This window comes from Hevea brasiliensis, chromosome 4 (genome assembly GCF_030052815.1).
Source record: "Hevea brasiliensis isolate MT/VB/25A 57/8 chromosome 4, ASM3005281v1, whole genome shotgun sequence".
Taxonomy (NCBI): domain Eukaryota; kingdom Viridiplantae; phylum Streptophyta; class Magnoliopsida; order Malpighiales; family Euphorbiaceae; genus Hevea; species Hevea brasiliensis.
The window spans coordinates 18,447,349-18,468,136 of record NC_079496.1 but is presented as its reverse complement, the minus strand read 5'-3'; the positions used below and the strand labels follow the sequence as shown (position 1 = coordinate 18,468,136).

Here is a 20,788-nt window from a genome sequence, read left to right as displayed (position 1 = left end):
ATAAATCAATTTATTTCAAAATTTAAAATTAAATGATATATTATCAAATATAAAATTATATCAATTACTATTAAAAAATTTATATATTAAAAGTTAAAATGAAATTATAATTAATTAAAAATTTTATTATTAATAAAATTTTATAATATAATTATAAAAATATAATATTTAAGTAATTATATATTAAATTATATTATTAAAATAAAATAATAAAAAATCCATGCAACTTCCAATTAAATTTGAATCCATTAACAAATTGTAGATTATTCTAGATTAAAATATTAATTTTTATAAATTTAATTTTTAGTTCAAATTTAAAGTTTATCCAATTTGATTTTAATTCTTAATCATTTAAATTAAAATTAAAATAAAGTACAAATCATTTTAAATAAATAGAGATAATCAAAATTTGCGAGCTTGTACATATAAACTTAAATTTTTTTTTTCTTTTTGAATATATTTAATTAAAGTATAGTAGTTGGTGAATTGAATTCATGCAAATATTTATATAAAACAATGAAAGGGACCCACAATGAGGCCCAAAGCTGCAAAGCCAGCAAGAGATATCCCAAAATAAGCAAACAGGAAAGGTGATATCAGGTTGGTATACTGGCTCCAACTCCTTAAAGAAGCGACTCAAACACACATTTCCTCTAGAAAGAGAAAATAAAACCAGCTTAAAGTTGAATTACATGTACTTACTAAAAAAGTTTAATTTAGATATTTTTACTTTTTTATTTAATTTAATTTAAAATTTTTAATTAAAGTTTAATTTAATTCAAAAATTTTAAAAAATTTGATAAATTCAACATCTTAATTTTTAAGATTAAATAAAAAAATAAAAAAATTTAATTTTAAAATTAAAAATTTTAATTTTTTTTATGTAAGTCAAGAAATTAAAAAAATTTAACATATACATTCTAAATTTTAAACTAAATTAAAAATTTTAAATTAATTTAGACATAAAATTAAAAATAAATTAAATTAAACTCTTTAACAAGTACAAGGCTAACACAGAGACGTCATGGGAGTAGTTCTAGCATTCAAAACAGGGGAGTGGAGCGAGGTTTTGGCCGATAAATGAGACACAAAAATATATTCATAGTGCTTTAGATTTGTTTTTGTTTGCATGGTTTTGAGAATTTTTTTTTAATAAAATTATTATTATTATTACTAATTCTTTATAACCAAGAAAAACCAAAGAGCTAGGGTTGTATTATTTTTTTTTTTTTGCTTAGTTTGTATTATTTTTATTTTCCATCAGACAGAAGAGCAACTGTGGTTGGAGAAAAATCCGAAGCTTTTTCGCATACTCTCTCTCTCTCTTCAATCTTTTTGCTTAAAGGTTGGCTAGGCAGGTGGATTTGTTCCTCTGCTCTCATAATGATCATATACCGATCTTCACTCTGTAGCCTGCGAGATTTTTGGTAATCTTTTTTTTTTTTTTTTTTTTTTAACTTGGTTCTTAAAATTCCTCTATATTTTGTAGTTGTAATCTGTCATTTTGATTTCAAACTCTGCCTCCTTGAAATTCAAGATTTGGGGTGTGTATATCTCTCTCTCTCCTAATCTTTCTATCCTGCATAACTTCCTTTAAATTTTCTCTAAATCTTGTTCTTCAAAACAGAAATTGCCAAGAAACAATAGAACCAATACTTGTATTTCTTTAAAACTTTCCTTTTGTCAAATTTAAGTTTGGTTTGTAATATCTTTCAAGTCTTGGTGTTCATAACGAGAGAGGTCCAAGAGGATCCAAGAAATTGAAATAGTGCATATCTGGCATGCAAATCAAGTTTTGGATCTTTCTTTTACATCTTTTGCAAATAGGTTTGGATTCTTGAAAAATTCTTGCATTTACATAATTAGATGGAAGATAACAGAAATGGTTCAAGAAGAAGAAACCCCAAAGTGTAGCAATAGTAATAATAGTGGTGGTGGTAGATCATCCAAGAAGCAAAAGCAAAAGAAAGTCCCACAAAGAGGACTTGGTGTGGCACAACTAGAAAAGATCAGACTAGAAGAACAAAAGAAAGATGGATCTATGATATTGACATCAGCATCAACTCCTATATCATCACCACCCAAGCCTTCAAATCACTCAGCATCTGTGCCAATACCAAATTATCAGTCTTATTCCACTTCCTCAATCCCCTGCCCTTCTGATATCTCATCCCCAAATTCAATACTTAGGCCTCAAAATACCGATATTTTTAACTCAAACACAATTCCATTTGTCAATTCTTTGGGTTGGCAATCAGTTTCTGTTCAAGGGCATGGAAATATGCCTAAGATTTGGAATTCTTATGACTTTGATCTTGAAAAGGAGACTACTTGTGGGATTGATCCTGGATTGGCTTTCAGGTCCAGTTTAAATTTGCCCTTTGAATCCAATTCCATTTGGCCTCTTCCTAGCTTGACGCAAAGAGTACAATATCAGCAACCTCCTCCTCCTCCTCCAATGGTATGCTAGAACAATTCTTATCTCAGAAAGTTAATTATTGTATTTTTTATTTTATTTTGTACTTTTATGGAAATGATGTAGGTAAATGTCTCATCAACAAGTTCATCATCATCTCTACAAAATTTGCATATGGAACTCCCTTCAAACCAAAGCTATTATGGGAACTATACACCTATTTGGCCAGCGGAGGAAAAGGTGAGTTAAACTTGTTTGTAATTAGTTTTTCAGCTTACAATAAATTAATTCACTGCTAAATTTTAACCAGAAAATTTCTTCTTTGAAATTAAAAGTTTTTTTTTTTAATTTTAATTAGTTCATATTTTTATGATGATAATAGGTTATGTGAAGTTACTGTTGCATTTATTGAAATTAGGATATAATCTAACAAATTAGTTGCTCTTTTTCATTTTTAATTTTTGTTAATTGGTGAATTTGGTTAATATGTATTATAGATGGTTGGCATGAAGAGGCCATATCCATTTGCCCTAGACAACCCTCCAGGGCCTTCTTTCCCCAGCAAGTTCCCTCCTATTGTTCACCCCATTGGCAGATCAGATGAATCATTTTCATTTGGCAATGCAGGCACATTCAATTTCACTCTTGCCAACCCTAATTTCAGGTTTACCTTTATTTGATTTTTTCGCCATATTTCATTCTTTAGTTGGATTAGAAGAAGTAAACAACTAAGCGTGTTACTCCCAATGTGTAGCTCAACTCTACATGTATCTCTATATAAAGAAAATCATTATGGGATTCTGTATATTAGCGTTCAATTATTAATTATTAAGCCTATGTTTTCTTTTTCAGAGAAGGCCCTTTATGTTCTGATTCAATCTCAGAGCCTAAGCCGAATTCCAAGAAAATCGTCAAAGAAAATGCGGTTTCCAGGGGAGATTTTCTCACATTAGGCCCTCCGACAACTACCTTGACATGTCAAAATTCCAAGTTGGAGCCACCTTCAGCTTATCTTGCCTTACATAACTATGGAAACTTAGATTTTGATTCACTACCTTATCAAGTGAGGATGAACAACAACTATATATATATATATATATATATATATATATATATATATATATTCCCCATTTCAGTAACCTAATTTTTATAAACATTAATTTTATCTATAATCATATATGTTTTTGATGATTTGTTAAAAGGGTAGCATGGAAGATCCAACTGTTGAACCAGGACCAAGCGTACCAAATGATCTTCAGCCTTACTATAGCTTCCTGCCACCAGCAATTATGCAAATTGGCCCACCAACAAAGACCACTAGCAACTGTAGTGGTGGTGACGCAGTGGAAAATGTTGATCTCAATTTGAAGTTGTAAATCATTAAACTAGATTTTTTCTGTATCATTGGCAGACCAATTGTTTCTCTCTAGACAATATAACAAGAACTTGTTAAAATCTTATTGTCTTTTTATTTTTCTTCTGCAAATAGAGTGATATTACATTAATAATATAGTTTAGATTCAAATAATTCTTTCTTGAACACATGCAAATTTACACATGTTAAAATTGGATGAAGTGTGAAAGAGGCAAAATTTGGATGAGAAAGCTGAAGTGTGAAAGAGATCCCCTAGAGATTGCAGGGTAAGAAAGAAAGGAGAGAAGAAAGGGAGAGCTTGTTTATTTATTTATTTATTTTTGGTGGGTTGTGGCTTTAGGCATTGGGGCTGAATGATTTTGGGATTTTGATTTTCTTGTTTGGTCTGATTGGTGAAAGAATGGGTAAGCAGTGATGGACTCGTAGATGTTGTGCAACAAACTAACGCATGTGCGATCGTGGGATCTGGTCATGCTTTGTCTTGTTTTTGTTTTGGTGGGCTCCTCTATGTTTGACGTTTGCCATTAGCAATTTTTAGCAAGGCCATGTTCCAGTAATATATATATATATATATATATATATGTCGATATAAAAGTTTAGATGATGGGATGTAAACCAGTCCAGTTCAGGGTATAATAATAATCTCATTGAAATATTTCATGAAGAGGAATGGTTGGTGATAAGAGGGATGGTCGGTCGAACTTTCAACAAAATGAGAATGCTGAATAAATCTTATTAATTAAATAAAACCTTGTTGATTTTTTTTTTTGTTTACTTTTCATGTTTAGTAATTTTCCTTAGAAGTTTACAAAATGCATAATATAACATAAGGAAATTTTACAAAAAAAATATAATATTAATTAGTTGAAATTATAATTAAATTATTGTTAAAAAATTTATTAATTAAAAAATATTAAAAATTGATATAAATTTAAATTTGGTGATAACTTTACGGCAAAACTAATTTAAGGGCTGCTATAACAGACTCTTAAACCACCATTGATGCAGATCAAAGCTTTGAAACGATAAATATGGAGCATTATTGCTTGAAAAACTTTGGATAAGAAATCTTTACATTGCACAATCAAGATTTGCATATAAGCTCTTGGCAGCCCCATTTTATCAAATTTGAAGGGCAAAGTGGTAAACAACCCATTTCACCTCCAAATCTAGTTCTTGAAAGACAATAATCCACAAACTGGGTATATTTCTTCATGCTTGGAGGAAGACAACAAAAAGCTGGAGAAGAGCAAGAAAATAACTAGGAAAAAAATAAATAAAAAGGCAAAGATTGGAAAAAAAAAAAAAAGCACCAATGAGTTTTAACTTTGAAACTAGTTGCATATAAAGGCGTTGTTCGATAATATTAGCTACTCTAATAATTGTTAACTGTTTTAGTAATTGTCAATTGTTTTATTAGCTTAATTGTTATATATTAATTGTTAGTGATTAACTGTTTATATAATTATTTAAAATAGAAGTGTTCTGTAAAAATAACTGTTAAATATAAAAATAGTTGTATCATATTGTTAATTCTGATCAAAACATTCGCTTAATCTCTAAAAGTTAAGAATAGTAACTTTTCATAAATTATTTGCTCGACTTCTAAATATTATATTATGTTCTAGATAGTATAAATAAGAGTAATAGTATTTTAATTATGGTCAAAATACTAAACGTTATTTTAAAAATTATTACCGAAGAATACTAAAAAATAAAGAGGGGACATTACTGGTTAGAGATGGTGATTAATTCGAAAAAAATTTAAAAAATATCCAAATTTAATTCATTTGTTAATTACTAAAACTTGTTAATACTTCGGTTCTAATTTTTCTACTGATGATAATTTTATTAATTGATTAATTGTCAATATTAAAATTATTTTTTAAATGAAAAATTAGGAGAGTGAGACTCGAATCTGAATCTATCAAATCAGTGATATGATTTTAGTTATTGCACTAAACAAGGCTAGACAATATTAACCATTTTATTTATTATATGTTATATAATTTTTTTGAATGAAAAATTTTCTTTATTTAAAGGAAAAATATTAAGTGATAAGAAAGAAAAATAATTTTCTACTACTAAAACTAATAATAGTAAGAAAATAAAAAAGCGAGAAATTAAAATTCTTTTTCTTATTTCATTTTCAAGACCCAATAAGAAAAACTCTTAAATACTATAGCATCAAATAAAAATATATCCCGAAATCTTTTTATTAAGTAAAATAAGCATATTTGTTTAAGAGTTTTAAACTTTCAAATTAAACGAAGGAAGTTTCATTATCTCAAACAAAATAATATAAAAGGTATTAAAGTGTTAATACAATATTTTTCAAATTAGACAGAGCCTAACTAGTCTCTCCATTTTGTTTAAAGCTAGAGCGAAGATTTTACATATTGAGCAGGAACTATATTCAAGCATCAATAAGTACACTACCAACATAGATCAAACTATGACCAACCAAAAACAAAATGAAGAATGCAGAAAAGAGCTATTGAGAATGGGTAGAGGAGGTAAGCCATGAAGTTGTCCACAGAGGAAATGTTGTGCGAAAGCTAGCAAAGGCACCCATCACAATGCACACGATAAAAATAATAAGCACTTCAGATGAGAAGTTCCATGTCAATCCTCTAAAATAAACGAGGGCCAAAAATACTGTTAAGCATAGTAGATTCTTCACAGTTATCTTCCCATACATCTGCAGCAAACAATCAATTAGTTATTAGTACTCAAGAATAAGAAATACAAAAAATCAAGATGAAGCAGCAAATGATAAACAAACCTCAGAAAATGTTAATGAGGCATCTCTCATCTTCCTATGGCTAGCGCACCTAATTGCTGCCACAGCATCACCTAAGTTGGTAGCCAAAGGTAGTGCAATAAAAGATACGAAGAAAGAAAGAACATGTGTTGCACTTGAAAAGCTGTCAATGGCATTCACCAGAGGATCTGCAAATCCAGCTGCAATAATGGCTCCTACGAACAACAACACCACTGCTTTGATGGTGTCCCGTCTGGGGTGTTCAACATCTTCAACGTTCTCATCACTATTATCAACTTCTCCTTTTTCTTGAGGTCCCAATAGGGCATGCTTTCTCTTAGTTTCCTGTCCATGAATTAGCAAAATTAACGTCGCGGCGCCCTTGTTCGGTATGTTATTTGTTACTTCCCGGAATATTATATTTTCCAGGAAATTGTGTTGAGGAAGTCCAACTCTCCCTGTTTGGTAAATTACTTCTCGTACAAACAGGAAGTTGGACCATCCAATTTCTTCAGCACTTGGGTGTGATAATGCAAATCAAACAAGCTTACTTCCCAGAAGCCCTACATCCTGAATCTACTTACCGCATTCCAAAACACTGGTTTATAAAAAGAGTTATCATAGCGTTAATTAATTAGTACTCATCAAATAAAAATAATTAATAATAGTAAATTTGTCCATCGCATATCCATGGTTAGCCGAGGCTGCACTTGTTTGCTTTGCCTTTTCAATCCATCTAGAAATACCACTTGTTTAAGTACGTTACCAACAGCAACATCCCCATAATAAATCATAACCCTAGAATTGTAAGAACTAGCTAGCTAGAGTCATCACAGTGCTACTTACCCAATGAAAGTTTTCTATATACGTGAATGGCCGAGAGCAAGGGCCAGTCGATCGCTTTGCCTCTTCAATCCATTTGGAGATACCATGGACGAACTCACGACAATCAATATAATTATCGGGATTAATAGTATCAAAATCTTTCATTATTTTTTCCACAGCATCATCCCTATCGAAGTCAATCTCTTCAAACCGAATTCCTAAGATCAACGCTTTTAACTCAGAAGCTGAGAGTCTACCATCATGATTCTCATCAATAACATGAAACAACCTGTAAGGTAATGAAAGTCAACATTTACAGCAGTTAATAGATAACAAGCAGTACAGAAAAACAGATAAGCGATATTTTGAGGGTTAAAGGAACTGACTTTCCCATTACATCTTCGTTAGGTTGACCATCATCGCTCAGGAACCTTCCCAAAGCACGCTGTCTTAAATGTTTCAAAATTCCAGACATCACATGTTTGTGCTTTGCATAGGCAAGTCGTCTCTTCTGGACCTTGGGCCGAAAGACCTGCCACAATTACAAGTGAAAGAAGATTATCAAGGATGAATGAGGAAAGGAATTCTTTTTTTTTTCCTCGACGTAGATCATTTCATTAAACATCATTTTGGCAAAGATGAAGAAACTATTTTAGAATCTGATAATGTAGGAAGGCATTAAGTACATATCATCAGCCTTGACTATTAGAGCTTAGTCAAAGAAATGACAATGCTGTTGAAAAATCAAACCATATTCTATTATGTGCAAAATATTAGCAAAACTATTAGCTGATTTCAAATTCCTGCACTCCTTTTAAGTCCCATATGAGTTCCACATCAATTCAGCATTGGAGAAAAATGCTTAATATATGATTCTGGCAGTCCTCCCCCATAAAATGCCCTTTAAAGCAAAACTAAACCCGGTTCATTTTATCAATATGGTATTAGAACCTACTCTAATACCTATGTTGGGCCACCAACAAATGTCAATGCATTGAAGATGCCTAGAGTAATAAGGACGGGCCAACTATATAATCATTAAAGAACTGAGATAAACAACAAAAAAAAAAAAAAAAAGAAAGAAACGAGAGGATTCTAAATATCAATAGAAAAGGGAGAATAAATTGTAGTGAGAGTTTGTTATATTCGATTAGTTAGTTAGCTTATTGTGTTGTCCAGCTGGCACTTGTATTCCTGTATAAGGACATTCACTCTTCTAGTTTTTGTTCATTGAAGTCAACTTTAGTTCATTTTGCTCTATCTCTCTCCCTATTTGCTCACATGGTATTAGAGCGGCAAAGATAAATCTGAAATTTGAGGCAGTTATTTTTTCCAGCTTCTTTTTCTGCTTTTGCTAAGCTTTTCTCAACTATTGGTGAAATAGTTCTTTCAGTCATAGAGGCAAGAACATATCAAGTTTCAGCTAGAAATCATGTGGAAGGAAGGAATCAATTTGCAGGAAGAATGTGATGATGAATTTGAGCGCTCGATATGATCCTATGAGCTTGCAAGGCTTGGACATTCTAGGTATGGTTTTAGTCACAGTTCCTTTAACAGGTAACAATTATTGCTTTTGGAATAAAGCTATGAAGATTGCTTTAGGTGCTAAACAGGAGATAGGGTTTATAGATGGAACTATTAAAGTTCTAGAGGAAGATTTTGATAAGTATGAAACTTGGAAAAAGTGTGATTTCATGATGGCTTCTTGGATACTGAATTCAATATCCAAGGAGTTAGCCGAGGCCTTTATATACGCCACATCTGCTAAAGAGTTATGAGATGAAATTGAGGAAAGATACAGAGAAAGTAATGGTCCCTCATCTTTCAGATTCAGACGAAAATTAATTCAATGATACAAAATAAAGCACCTGTGTTTATGCATTTTACCAGACTAAAGAAGCGCTGGGATGAACTTGCTAGTATAGAACCTTTGCCGACTTGTACCGGTGTTGCTAAGGAAATTACAGAAAATGCTAATAAAGGCAAGCTGATGCAATTTTTTAATGGGCTTGAATGATGGTTTTGACTAGGCTAGGAACCAAATTTGGTTACTAGATCCTTTACCCTCTGTTAATAAATCCTATTCTATGATACTAAAAGTAAATGCACAGAAATAAGTTACTGGTTTTTATGTTGAGCCAATTGAGTCAGTAGCTTTACAATCACAGTCACAAGGTTACAAGAGAGATAAGAGGAAGACTGCGAAAAGGAAGGGTTATTGTGACTATTGTCATCAAGACGGACATGTGAGAGATACATGCTTCATTTTGCATAAATATCCGGATTGGTTTAAGAATAGAAAGAATTCACAAGTTGCTGGCAATGCTTGTTTTTAACAGCAGCAGCAGCAGCAGCAAACAAAATTTTTTCCTAAGAATACAACTTGTAACGTTTGCAACAGCCTATACAGCAGAGACATCTCTTGAGAAAGAAGTTCCAACCGGTACAAATAGAATTGAGGAAATAAGTGCCTTACTTGGTACTTTACAGCAAGAAGTGCAGAAGTTAATGAAGGGAAAGGCTCCTGTTGTAGCCTCAACTATTTCTTAACAATATTTACTAGGGCAGGCTGACTCTCAGTTTGGCGGAGCTCTTACTCATTCTAGTGTTAAATGTGCTAGTACATATGTTGGTTGCGCATGGATCATTGACACAGGGACCACAGATCACATGACCCAGACCAAAACTTTTTGTCCGCCCTTACAAATATTATTGTCCCTATTTCTGTTCATTTACCAATTGTTCTTAAATTACCAAATCTGGAAATGTTTCTCTCTTTATCCTTAACTTTCTTTGATACTTTGTTTATAATTGGTTTTCATTATGATATTTTGTTTGTTCATAAGTTGCTTTCCACTGTTCTAATGAATGTTATTATTCAAACAAACACGTAAATATAAAGAACACATATAATCGCACGTTCACACAGTATAGAAGAGAGAAAAATAATAACATAAGATTTACGATATTTGATTATAAGGCCTACGTTCACGGGCTAAACAAGCGAAAAAATTCCATTATAATGAAAAAGAGTAAAATATAATCATTCAAAATTCTTAAACCATAACCCAATATGTTTCTTAATTATCTTATAAATCTATCAAAAAATAAAAAATACAAATACTGTAGAATACTCTATATTACAACCATAGACCTTACTTTTTATTCTAATCAGGTCGCTAAATGAAATTTTCGAGTCGGATCATAACTCGGATCTGTGAAAACATTCAAAATTCATGCCGCATAAAAATAACAATTATTTTAATAAACGCTTACTTCTTTTTTTTTTTTTTTTTAAGGGACCTGAGGACTGATTCAATAATGGCAGTAGGGAAAGTGATTCATGGCATATACACATCAGAGCATTTTATTTTTTGCCTTCTATAATTGATAACTGTTTATCTGAATTTTCAATTGTACCTTCTATGCTTTCTTTGAAAAACTTTAGTAGTCAAAACTCTCATTCTTTTCAATTCACTCAAGCAGAATACTTTATGTAACATACTAGATTAGGGCATTCTTCCATTAACAAGATAAATTATATTGCCGATTTTCAATTTTCCAAGACTGATAGTTTTATATATCCTTTATCTAAGCATCACAAATTACCATTTGCTGACAATAAATCTCATTCGTCTCTTCCTTTTGCCTTGTTACATGTTGACTTATGGGGACCTTATGAAGTCCAATATGTCACAGGAGCCAATTATTTTTTAACAGTGTAAATGACCATAGCAAAGCTACTTGAACTTATATGTTATAGTCCAAAAGTCAAACATTCAGGAAAACACCTTAAAACAATTTATTTAATATGCAAAAAAAAAAAAAAAAAAACCAATTTCACGCTTCAATTCAAGTTATTCGTACTGATAACAAGGGAGAATTTGTTAACCAGTCCAGTAAAATAGTTTTTTGCTATGAAAGGCATTGTTCACCAACTTACTTCCCCGTACACTTCACAATAAAATGGAGTTGTGGAAAGAAAGCAAAGGCACCTCTTAGACACAGCTAAAGCATTTAAAATTCAAGCTCACATTTTTTATAAGTTCTTGTCTGAGTGTCTTTTGGTTGCTACCTACGTCATCTATAGGCAGGCCACCTGTTAAGAAATCACGTTGGAAAACCCCATATGAACTTCTTCACAACAAAAAACCATCTTATGATCACCTTAAAACTTTAGATGCCCATGTTTTGTTGCCAATGTTTCACCCTTTAAAACAAAGTTTTCTGACAGATCTATTAAGTCTATGTTCAATGGCTATTCTTTTATTAAAAAAAGTTACAAATCATACAATTTGGACAAAAATTCTTTCTTTGTCATTAGAGATGTACTCTTTTTTGAACATATTTTCCCTTTTCAGTCTGTAACATCTAATCTTGAGTCACTTGTACTTCCTGTTTCTTCATATGAAGTTCCTTTTACTCTCAATTCTCTTTATGATTTTGATCATATTTCTTCTTCACCACCTATTCCATCTACCATTCCTGCATCTTCTATTAGTCATGATCCACCATTATATCCTTCAACTTCTAATTTCTCAACCTGTTTTCAGAAAATTTAGCAGGCAAATTGTTGTAAAATCACACCCATACAAAAAAAAAAAAATGTAAAATTTAACGTGGTTCGACGTAAGTCTATTCTATCAACAAATTCACTACCAAAGGAAAAATAATTACAACTACTAATTATTTTTCTCATCCACAAATCACTTACAAATTACCTCACAAGGCAATCAAACAATGCTCACAATTCAATGGACTAAATTGCAACTATCCACTCTGTGAGCTCTCTACCATATAATGGCTAATCAACTACTCATGTATATAGGCTATTAAAAAATTAGTCCTTTTGGGACTCTAATTATTAAATTTCATAATTTAAATCCTACTAAACTTTCTATTTTATCTAATCTCCTAATTTCAATTTAACATGGACTCTAACAGTCTCCATCTTCAAGTTAAATAGAATTAGTCTTCAACACTTATGCAAAAGTCACTTTTCTCTTATGTACTTTTTTACACTCTTGATTGTTGATATTGACTCTTGCCTCAACTTGCAACTTTCAATCAATGTTTTTCCTTCTAATTCATAGAGATTTTTAGTACCAATCTTCTCATCTTTCATGATTAAGAGAATACCTCAGCTAACTCTCATGACTCCACCATGAATAGAACACCCATAACTCAAAGATTCCAGCTTAATTAAGGAAATGAAGTTCCTTTCAAATTTAAGAACATACCTCACTTCTTCAAACAATTTCACACGATCACCATATAACTTGATCTTCACTCTACTAATACCTTTGACTTCCACCTTATTTCCATTGGTTAGCTTCACTTTCTCTCTTTTCCTTTCTTCAATCACATCGAACCACTCATTCTTTTAGCAGAATGGAATGGCAAGCAGAATCCATTAACTGCTCATCTTATAATAGATCTTTTATCTTTTCTTTATCATCATCTACATTCAAACATTCACCATCAATACCATCATCAATTGCAATTACAGTAATTTCTTTTTTTTCTTTTTCGTGACTCTTCTTAAATTATTTAAGCTCTACAAAATCTTCCTTCATTTTCATAAAATGGTATTGAATGTAGTCATTTTCATGACAGTAGTAGCATTCTCCATCTTTAGCGTCTACTTGTGGTTAAGACATCAATCTATTATTTCTTCTCCAATTGTTTCTGCATGGGTTGCTTTTACTATAACTAAGACTAGCAACAGAAGCTCCACCTTCATTGCTACTACTTTTCGTCTTAAACTTCTCATCATTCAAGATAACTATAGTAACCTCCTATACTTTCAAAGTCTCATTTCTAACTGTTAGGGCTACCACCAAACTTTTATAAGATTGTGGGAGAGAGGTTAAAAGAAAGAGGGCTTTATCTTCTTCATTAACCTTCACATCAACACTAGCCAATTGGATAATTAATTTATCAAAAATATTAAGGTGATCCCTTACATTGGTGCCTTCATTCATTCTAAGTTGGTACAACTCATTCTTCAAGTACAAACAATTTGTGAATGACTTTGACATGTACAAACTCTCCAATTTCTTTCACAAAACAACTGGTAAAGTTTTGTCTAAAACATTGTACTTCACATCAGGGGCTAACATTAATCTAATCGTACTCACCGCCCTTTGTTGAAGTTCCTCCTAATCATCATCTTTTACGGTCGTCGGTCACTTCTTGTTAAAAGTTTTGATCAATCTTTATTGTACAAGGACATTCTTCATAGTACTTCCATAAACTAAAATTATTTTTTCCATCAAATAACTCCACCTCAAATTTTGCATTCACCATTTTTGACATCTAAAACCTGGCTCTGATACCACTTGTTATGAAATCACACCCACGCAAATTTTAATGTGGTTCGGCGTAAGCATACTCTACCAATAAATCCATTAACAAAAGAAAAAATAATTATAACTACTAATTATTTTTCTCACCCATAAATCACTCATAACTTATGTCACAAAGCACTCAAACAATGCTCACAATTCTATAGACTAAATCGCAACTCTTCACTCTGTGAGCTCTTTATCATATAATGACCAACCAACTCCTTATGTATAGGCCACTAAAAAATTAGTCTTTTTAGGACTCTAATTATTAAACTTCATAATCTAAATCCTATTAAACTTTCTATTTTATCTAATTTTCTAATTCCAATTTCACTTGAACTTTAACACAAATAACTAAACCTATATGGTTAAATAATTTTATGTAGATGGCTACTACACAATCCCCTTTTACTATTGCATTAGTCCATTTTGGCTATTGGAGAAAATTTGTCCTTATAGTCAATGCCCTCAACTTGATTATATCCCTTTGCCACCAACCTTGCCTTGAACTTGTTAAAGGCTTAGTTGAGTTGAGCCAAAATGGGGGCTGTCCGAATTTTTATTGCACTTGCTACAACTAAGAAATGGCTCATATTTCAAGTTGATATTAACAATGTGATTTTCACATGGGTATTCGATTGAAGAAGTCTATATGTTACCAATATAGGGATATGCTAAAGCCTTGCCTGCACAGGTTTGTTTGCTCAAGAGATCTCTCTATGGTCTTAAGCAAGCTTCTAGATAATGGAACATTGAATTCACCAACCTTTTTTTTTTTTTTTTACTTCTTTGGGATTTTCTCATTCACAACATGACCATTGCCTATTCACTAGGTTTACTGCTACTGAGTTCTTAGCTTTACTCATTCATGTTGATGATGTTATCATTATAGGCACCTCTATTGATGCTATCGATGATGCTAAGCACTCACTTATGATAAATTCACTATCAATGCCAAGCATGCTACCAGTTCTCTACCTACAGGCTTCATCTTTCTATTGATAATGGTGATCTTCTTCTAGATCCTAATAAGTTTCAAAGACTCATAGGTCGTTTGTCATACATTAATCTCACTAGGCCTGACATTAGTTATGTAGTAAAGCATTGAGCCCGTTCATGTTAGCTCCTAGCAAGCCTCATTCGACAACAACTATTCATGTTGTAAAATATCTAAAAATCCTGTCCTTAAAAGTGTTTATTTTTCCTTGTCAACAACAATTTGCAACTCATGCTAGCGTTTTAGCTTGAAACTCGACTTGAAATAGAAACAAAGCATGGGGTGCTTTTCTAGTGATTGGAATTACACTGAGGACTTGTCCAATGTTGAGGAGCAGTTTGGTGGTGGTGGCATGTGAAAAGGAAAGGTGATGAATGGTGCTTTAATGGAGGGAAAATGTGGATTTAGTTCCATTCAAGTTCTTTCTAAGAACCAAAATCGAACTAATCATAGTCAAAATTTTTGTGGTCTCTTTTTTTTTTATTATTATTTCAATTTAATTCAGTTATTCGTTATTTTGGTTTTAGCATAATTCAATTTTTAGTTTTTTTGTCCAATTTGGATTTGATCCAGTTCTTAATTCTTGAATCATCCTTTGAGTTTTAAAATTAGTTGTTATTTGATTTTTTATATTTTTTCCCACAATATATCTATAATGTATTAAATTAATATAAAATCTATAAAAATTACTTATTCTATTATCTTAAGTTCTATATATTATATTAATTTAAAATAATTAATAACTATTAATTAATACTTACATACACTTGAGTTCAAATACTAATATTTGATTTCAAATACTAACATTTACTTCAAAATAATCTCATTTTTACTATTAGAATAGAAAACCAATTATAATTAACTTAATTTTTGCTAATTCAAATTTATTAATGTGTAATTATTAATATACAAATAAAAGCCAATGAGATGTATTCTTGAACATAGTTTATAACTTATTCTTTCATAACTTAATTATATAGTTATAATGATATGTATATTCTTTGGTTGGATGGGATTTGGTAAGGCTGAGCAGAATTCGGTTCAAATCAAAAAATCGAACCGAACCGAGTCAATTCGGTTCAATCAGTTCGGTTTTAAAATTCAATCGGTTCGGTTCGGTTCGGTTTTACATTATAAAAATTTCGGTTATTTCGGTTCGGTTCAGTTTTGAAGAGAAAAAAATAAGTTAAACTGAACCGAATCAAATAGTAATTTATATAGTCAAATCAAATTAAATCGAACCGAATCGATTTTTGAATTGATTTATTTTTATGGAAAATTTATGAATTATATTTAATTTTATATATATTAATTGTTTAATTTCATTGATTAATGGTTAATAGGTTCAAACTAAATTAAAATTAGACCAAATAACTTAAAAATCAAGTCTAAATTAAAAAATAATAAAAAATCAAACCGATCGGTTTAAACCGAACCGAAATAGAACGGTTTAGTTCGATTCGATTTTTCACCCATTTCGGTTCGGTTCGGTTTCTAAAATTTACTGTTCAATTTTTATAATTTAATTCGGTTCGGTTCGGTTTGAACCGAATGCTCACCCCTAGGATTTGGTATAGTTTGAATTTTAGTAAAAAACAAATTAAAACAATAGCATAAATTTGGTTTGATTTTATATTTGCAATGTCCATTTTTCTTATATTATTTATATACAATTAAATAAAAAAAATTACCTGGTAAAACGAATAAGAAATCAACATTAAGAGAGAGAGAGTCAATTCGAGCAACTCTGCTATATGCCTTATTGTATTTGAATGCGAAATCTGTGGTAATTGAGCAACAATAAGTGGGATGATAGATGCAACCATTATCATTGCACTGTAGCGTGTCCAAACATCAGTACTGACACCGCTGCCTGCAAGTGCAACCATGGAAATTTATTTATTAATTAATTTAACAAGACATTTTTCTAGTTATAAATTAATTGATTTACTACAGTTTAATTGTATAAATTAACCTTCAGAATGCTAAACTAAAAACAAATGTACCCTACCAAATAAGTTGAAACCCTTTGTGTCGTTTTGATCAATTGCAATTGAATCAGTCTCCCCAATATTGCATTTGCCAGCAACAATGCAGGAACCCCAAACAACCGTAAGAAGTGTGACGCTAGATCCTGCCAACAATCCCATTCCTACAGAGACTTGTCTCTCTGCAGTCGTTGTATTTCCAACAAGTCCTGACGCTGCATTCATGAAGTCAAAAACAAAGAAAAAATTATATATATATATATATATAAAATTTATTTTAATACTTAAAAACTTTTAGAAAAAAAAAATCACATTTATCATCAAGCTAATATTCATTAATTTAAATATATAATCTCTTATATTATGATTAAACGGTGAAATTAAGTGAATATTTTATCATATAATTATGAGGATTATTATGTTCTTATTATAATTAAACTTGACTGTAGATTTATACTTGATTCAATCAATCAGATTGATTTAGATTCAAAGAGTAACGTGGGGTTTGGATTTAACTTAAATTAATTTTTTTTCTTATAAAAAAATATTTAATTAAAAAAAATAAGCGTAAGGTCCTAGACCTGGCCAAGGCCGGCTTTGGGCCCTTGGCTAGGTTGAACTAGAATCGGCTCTTGAATAATCGACTCGAATTAGTTTTGATTTATTTACAGTTTTAGACTGGTTTCAGTCTGATGTTAAAGCGGTTCTGATTCTCGTTTCTTATGACTATAGTTACGATTGGAGCTGCTTTAGTCCATTTTAATATGGTTTCGGCTCAATTTCAATTTTGATTCTAATTCAAATTTACATAAGTTAATTAACTTAAAAATTTTATAGAAACTGTCGTATTGCATATTTAAGAATGTTCAAGAATTATAGATACTCACGATTATCTATCTAAGTTAGAAAAATATTAGAAAAAATAGAAATTTAAAATTTTTAAATCAAACCTAAAAATTTAAAATATGTTAATTAATTTCAGAACTACATAAAAATTTGAGAATGGTTTAAGAATTAAAGAAGCTCAAAATAACTGTATCATATAGGAAAAATTAAAAAAATAAAATAAAATTAAGCCGATTCCAGTTTGAAATTACCAGTTTAAACCGGCCAGTTTAAGTTCTGATTCAAGAAAGGAGCAACTGTAATCAGCCCGCGCCTTCGGTCCCGGTCGGTTCAAGGACCGGAACGTTGACCCGTTCTAAGGGTCCTATCTAATCTGATCAATAATTCAGCTTATCCAGTAAAAAGTGGAGAGCAAAGAAATATTACCTAGCACAAGCATTGCATCAGAGAGTTCTCCGAGTTGGGGAAGCAACAAGCCACCAACAATTCCAGGCCCCAAAATCCGATTCAAAATCTCGCAACCTTTGGTCAAAGACTTGGAAGCTAAGAAGAAAAGGTATCCATACCCAATTATCAAAACGAAATTGCCAACAGCGCTGGTACTGCAAGGCATGAACCCATAAGCCTGCTCACAGCATTTCGTGCAAGTCCAGTTGCCATTGGAACTCAAATTTGAGGGAACGGATTGCGAGTGGACGGTGGTGATGAGAAGCAGTAAAATACTGAGCAGAGTGAGATTTTGTATATGACTAGGCATATTGATTTGGTTTTGGATTGTTTCAATTATCAGACTAGAATCTCTTTCTGGAATGGTGTTTTTATGTTCCATAATTTGTATACATAGACTTGGAAGAAGTCTGTCTATCTCCAATTAAAGAAGTTGGTCCTACTGCTCTTGTTTGTTTCTTCATCTGATTTTCACATGCCTGCTTTTTCACTGTTTAACTTAATCAAGTTATATATATATATATATGTGTGTGTGTGTTAACAATAATTAATGATAAAATATAGTTAAAAAAGATAGAAATAAGATGCATTAAAATTATGATATAATCACTTAGTTATATTTTTTTTTAATTATTTATACTTATGATTCTAAATTTAAGAATTTTTGCGATTATGATTCATAAACATAAATATAAATTAATTTTATTTAAATTTTTTATATTAAGCATTCCTAAACTAAAAAGTCACACATTAATGGTATTAATAAGCCTATAAACTTGGTTTGATAAACACATATTAATTATTATTAATAATAAAAATTTATATTTTTTACAATTATAATTCATAAATATAGACGTATATTAATTTTATTTTATATTAAGTATTACAAAATTAAAAAGTCACATATTAATTAGCAGTAATAATAAGACTAATAAATTTTATTTAATATATACATATTAATAAATATTACTGATAAAAATAAACAAACGTGTTATTATTATTATTGTTATTATTATTATTATTGAATTTTATTTTATTTAATATATAATATTAGAAATTAATTATTATTAGTGATAAAAGTATTATTGTTATTATAATTTATTTATATATTATATATGTATTTTATTTAATTTTTTTTGTTAATTATTAAAAAACTAAAAATTACATACTAATTAGCGATTGTGTGCAATGTTATTAAACCCAGCTCAAAAGTTGACCTAGTGAAGGGACTGAGTGAATGGGTTAGTGGTTCAATTAGTAAGTCACTAAAAATTAATTAAATATATAAATTAATTAAATATAACCCTATTAATATAAATAAATATAATTAATTAAATTTTAATTATTTAAAATAAAATTTGTAACATTTATTAAGTTATATGTAATAAATTTTAATAGTGTTTTTAAATTTTATATAAAAATATTCAAGTAACATAATACATTAATATATAATTCCCTTTTTAATATTTATGAAATATTTAGTGAATATTAAAAATAAATATATTAAATTAAAAAACACATAGCTACCAACTTAACTCAATTGATTTTGATTTTAAAGAATTTTATAAGATTTTGAATTTAATTTTCTATACCAAAAATTAAAAAAAAATTAAAAAAGATATTCTATTAAATAATTAAACCGACCGGATTAATCATGTCACACCGGTTCACCCACTGGGTCAACTAGGTCACGCCAAGTCACTTTCTTATCTGATTTAGTTACAAATCCGGATCGTTTGAAGGTCGATTCACTAGTTTAACCGGCATGTTTATTCCGAATTTAATAACTATGGTTATATATATATAATTTTTATTAATGATAAATGATCCACTAAAATGGGAATAAAAACTTATTCTCTTAAAAAAATTACATATTAATTAATAATAATAAGATCAATAAATTTTATTTAATATATGTCAACTATTATTAATGATAAAAACGTATGTTGTTATTATTATTAATCAATTTAATTTTATTTAATATATATTATAGATTAATATAATTAACGATAAAATATATTTTTTAATTATAATTTATAAATATCAATATATTTTAATTTTATTTAAATTTTTATGTTAAGAATTAAGAAACTAAAAAGTCAGATAATTGTAATAATAAAATAAATTTTAAATAGATAAATGGAAAAAAAAATTAAATAGAGTGTCATTTGTCATTTTTAGACCAACTTATTTTAAAAACCAATTTTATTATATTTATTATATAAATAGATTATATTTTGCAATTGGTAAATTGTCTAATTTGTAACAATTTTTTTGCTGTGCACAACACGGAGAGGAGATAGGCATGTAAGAGTTATTGACTTTGCATGTTAAATTACATTTTGATCTTTAATATTTTATAAAATAACAAACATGTTCTTATATTTTTAATATATATATTTTTAAATCTTCTATAGATAATATTATGAAAAAAATATTTTTGATTTTGGAGTCATTGAATATTTGATTTTAATTTTCAATCGAATTTTTTTCTAATATTGTAATTTTTTTGAAGGTAAAATATAAAGGTGGAAGGAACACGACAGAAAGAGAGGGAAGATAAAAGAGTATAGAGAGAATGACCAAAGTATAATTTTTTGTATAAATTTCAGGGAGCAAATTGTAAAATTCCAAAATTTTATTTAAGTCTCTGGACAGGCACATGTATTACAATGCCAAGAATTAGGGCAAATAGGACGAATTTGCTAATTTCAAGGTACAAATGACCTAATTTTTGTGTTTTATACTTAATTAAACCTTCTTCCTAATTTGGAGGTCAA

The 20,788-nt window shown here is 30.0% G+C and overlaps 3 protein-coding genes and 1 pseudogene across 4 annotated transcripts; 1 reads left to right on the top strand and 3 right to left on the bottom strand.

Moving 5' to 3' along the window:
* Positions 1-1,046: 1,046 nt before the first annotated feature.
* On the top strand, positions 1,047-3,871 carry LOC110667654 (uncharacterized). Of its 2 annotated transcripts, none has more exons than XM_021828566.2 (5): positions 1,047-2,461; positions 2,543-2,656; positions 2,914-3,080; positions 3,269-3,479; positions 3,624-3,871. In XM_021828566.2, exons 1-5 carry the CDS (start codon positions 1,883-1,885, stop codon positions 3,642-3,644), a joined length of 1,092 nt encoding a protein of 363 aa, XP_021684258.2. In that variant the 5' UTR covers positions 1,047-1,882; the 3' UTR covers positions 3,645-3,871. The 2 variants fall into 2 exon arrangements, with proteins under 2 accessions (XP_021684258.2, XP_021684257.2); XM_021828565.2 differs by having other exon boundaries at positions 1,049-2,461; positions 3,619-3,871.
* A 2,373-nt stretch (positions 3,872-6,244) lies between these two features.
* Positions 6,245-7,144, bottom strand: LOC131168942 (sodium/calcium exchanger NCL-like; annotated as a pseudogene).
* LOC131168914 (sodium/calcium exchanger NCL-like) lies at positions 7,141-7,898 on the bottom strand. Its single transcript, XM_058145513.1, has 2 exons — positions 7,767-7,898; positions 7,141-7,669 (listed from the first exon to the last, which is right to left on the bottom strand). Exons 1-2 carry the CDS (start codon positions 7,853-7,855, stop codon positions 7,369-7,371), a joined length of 390 nt encoding a protein of 129 aa, XP_058001496.1. The 5' UTR covers positions 7,856-7,898; the 3' UTR covers positions 7,141-7,368.
* An 8,438-nt stretch (positions 7,899-16,336) lies between these two features.
* LOC110667657 (sodium/calcium exchanger NCL-like) lies at positions 16,337-18,447 on the bottom strand. Its single transcript, XM_058145512.1, has 3 exons — positions 17,988-18,447; positions 16,739-16,930; positions 16,337-16,600 (listed from the first exon to the last, which is right to left on the bottom strand). Exons 1-3 carry the CDS (start codon positions 18,388-18,390, stop codon positions 16,401-16,403), a joined length of 795 nt encoding a protein of 264 aa, XP_058001495.1. The 5' UTR covers positions 18,391-18,447; the 3' UTR covers positions 16,337-16,400.
* Positions 18,448-20,788: the final 2,341 nt, after the last annotated feature.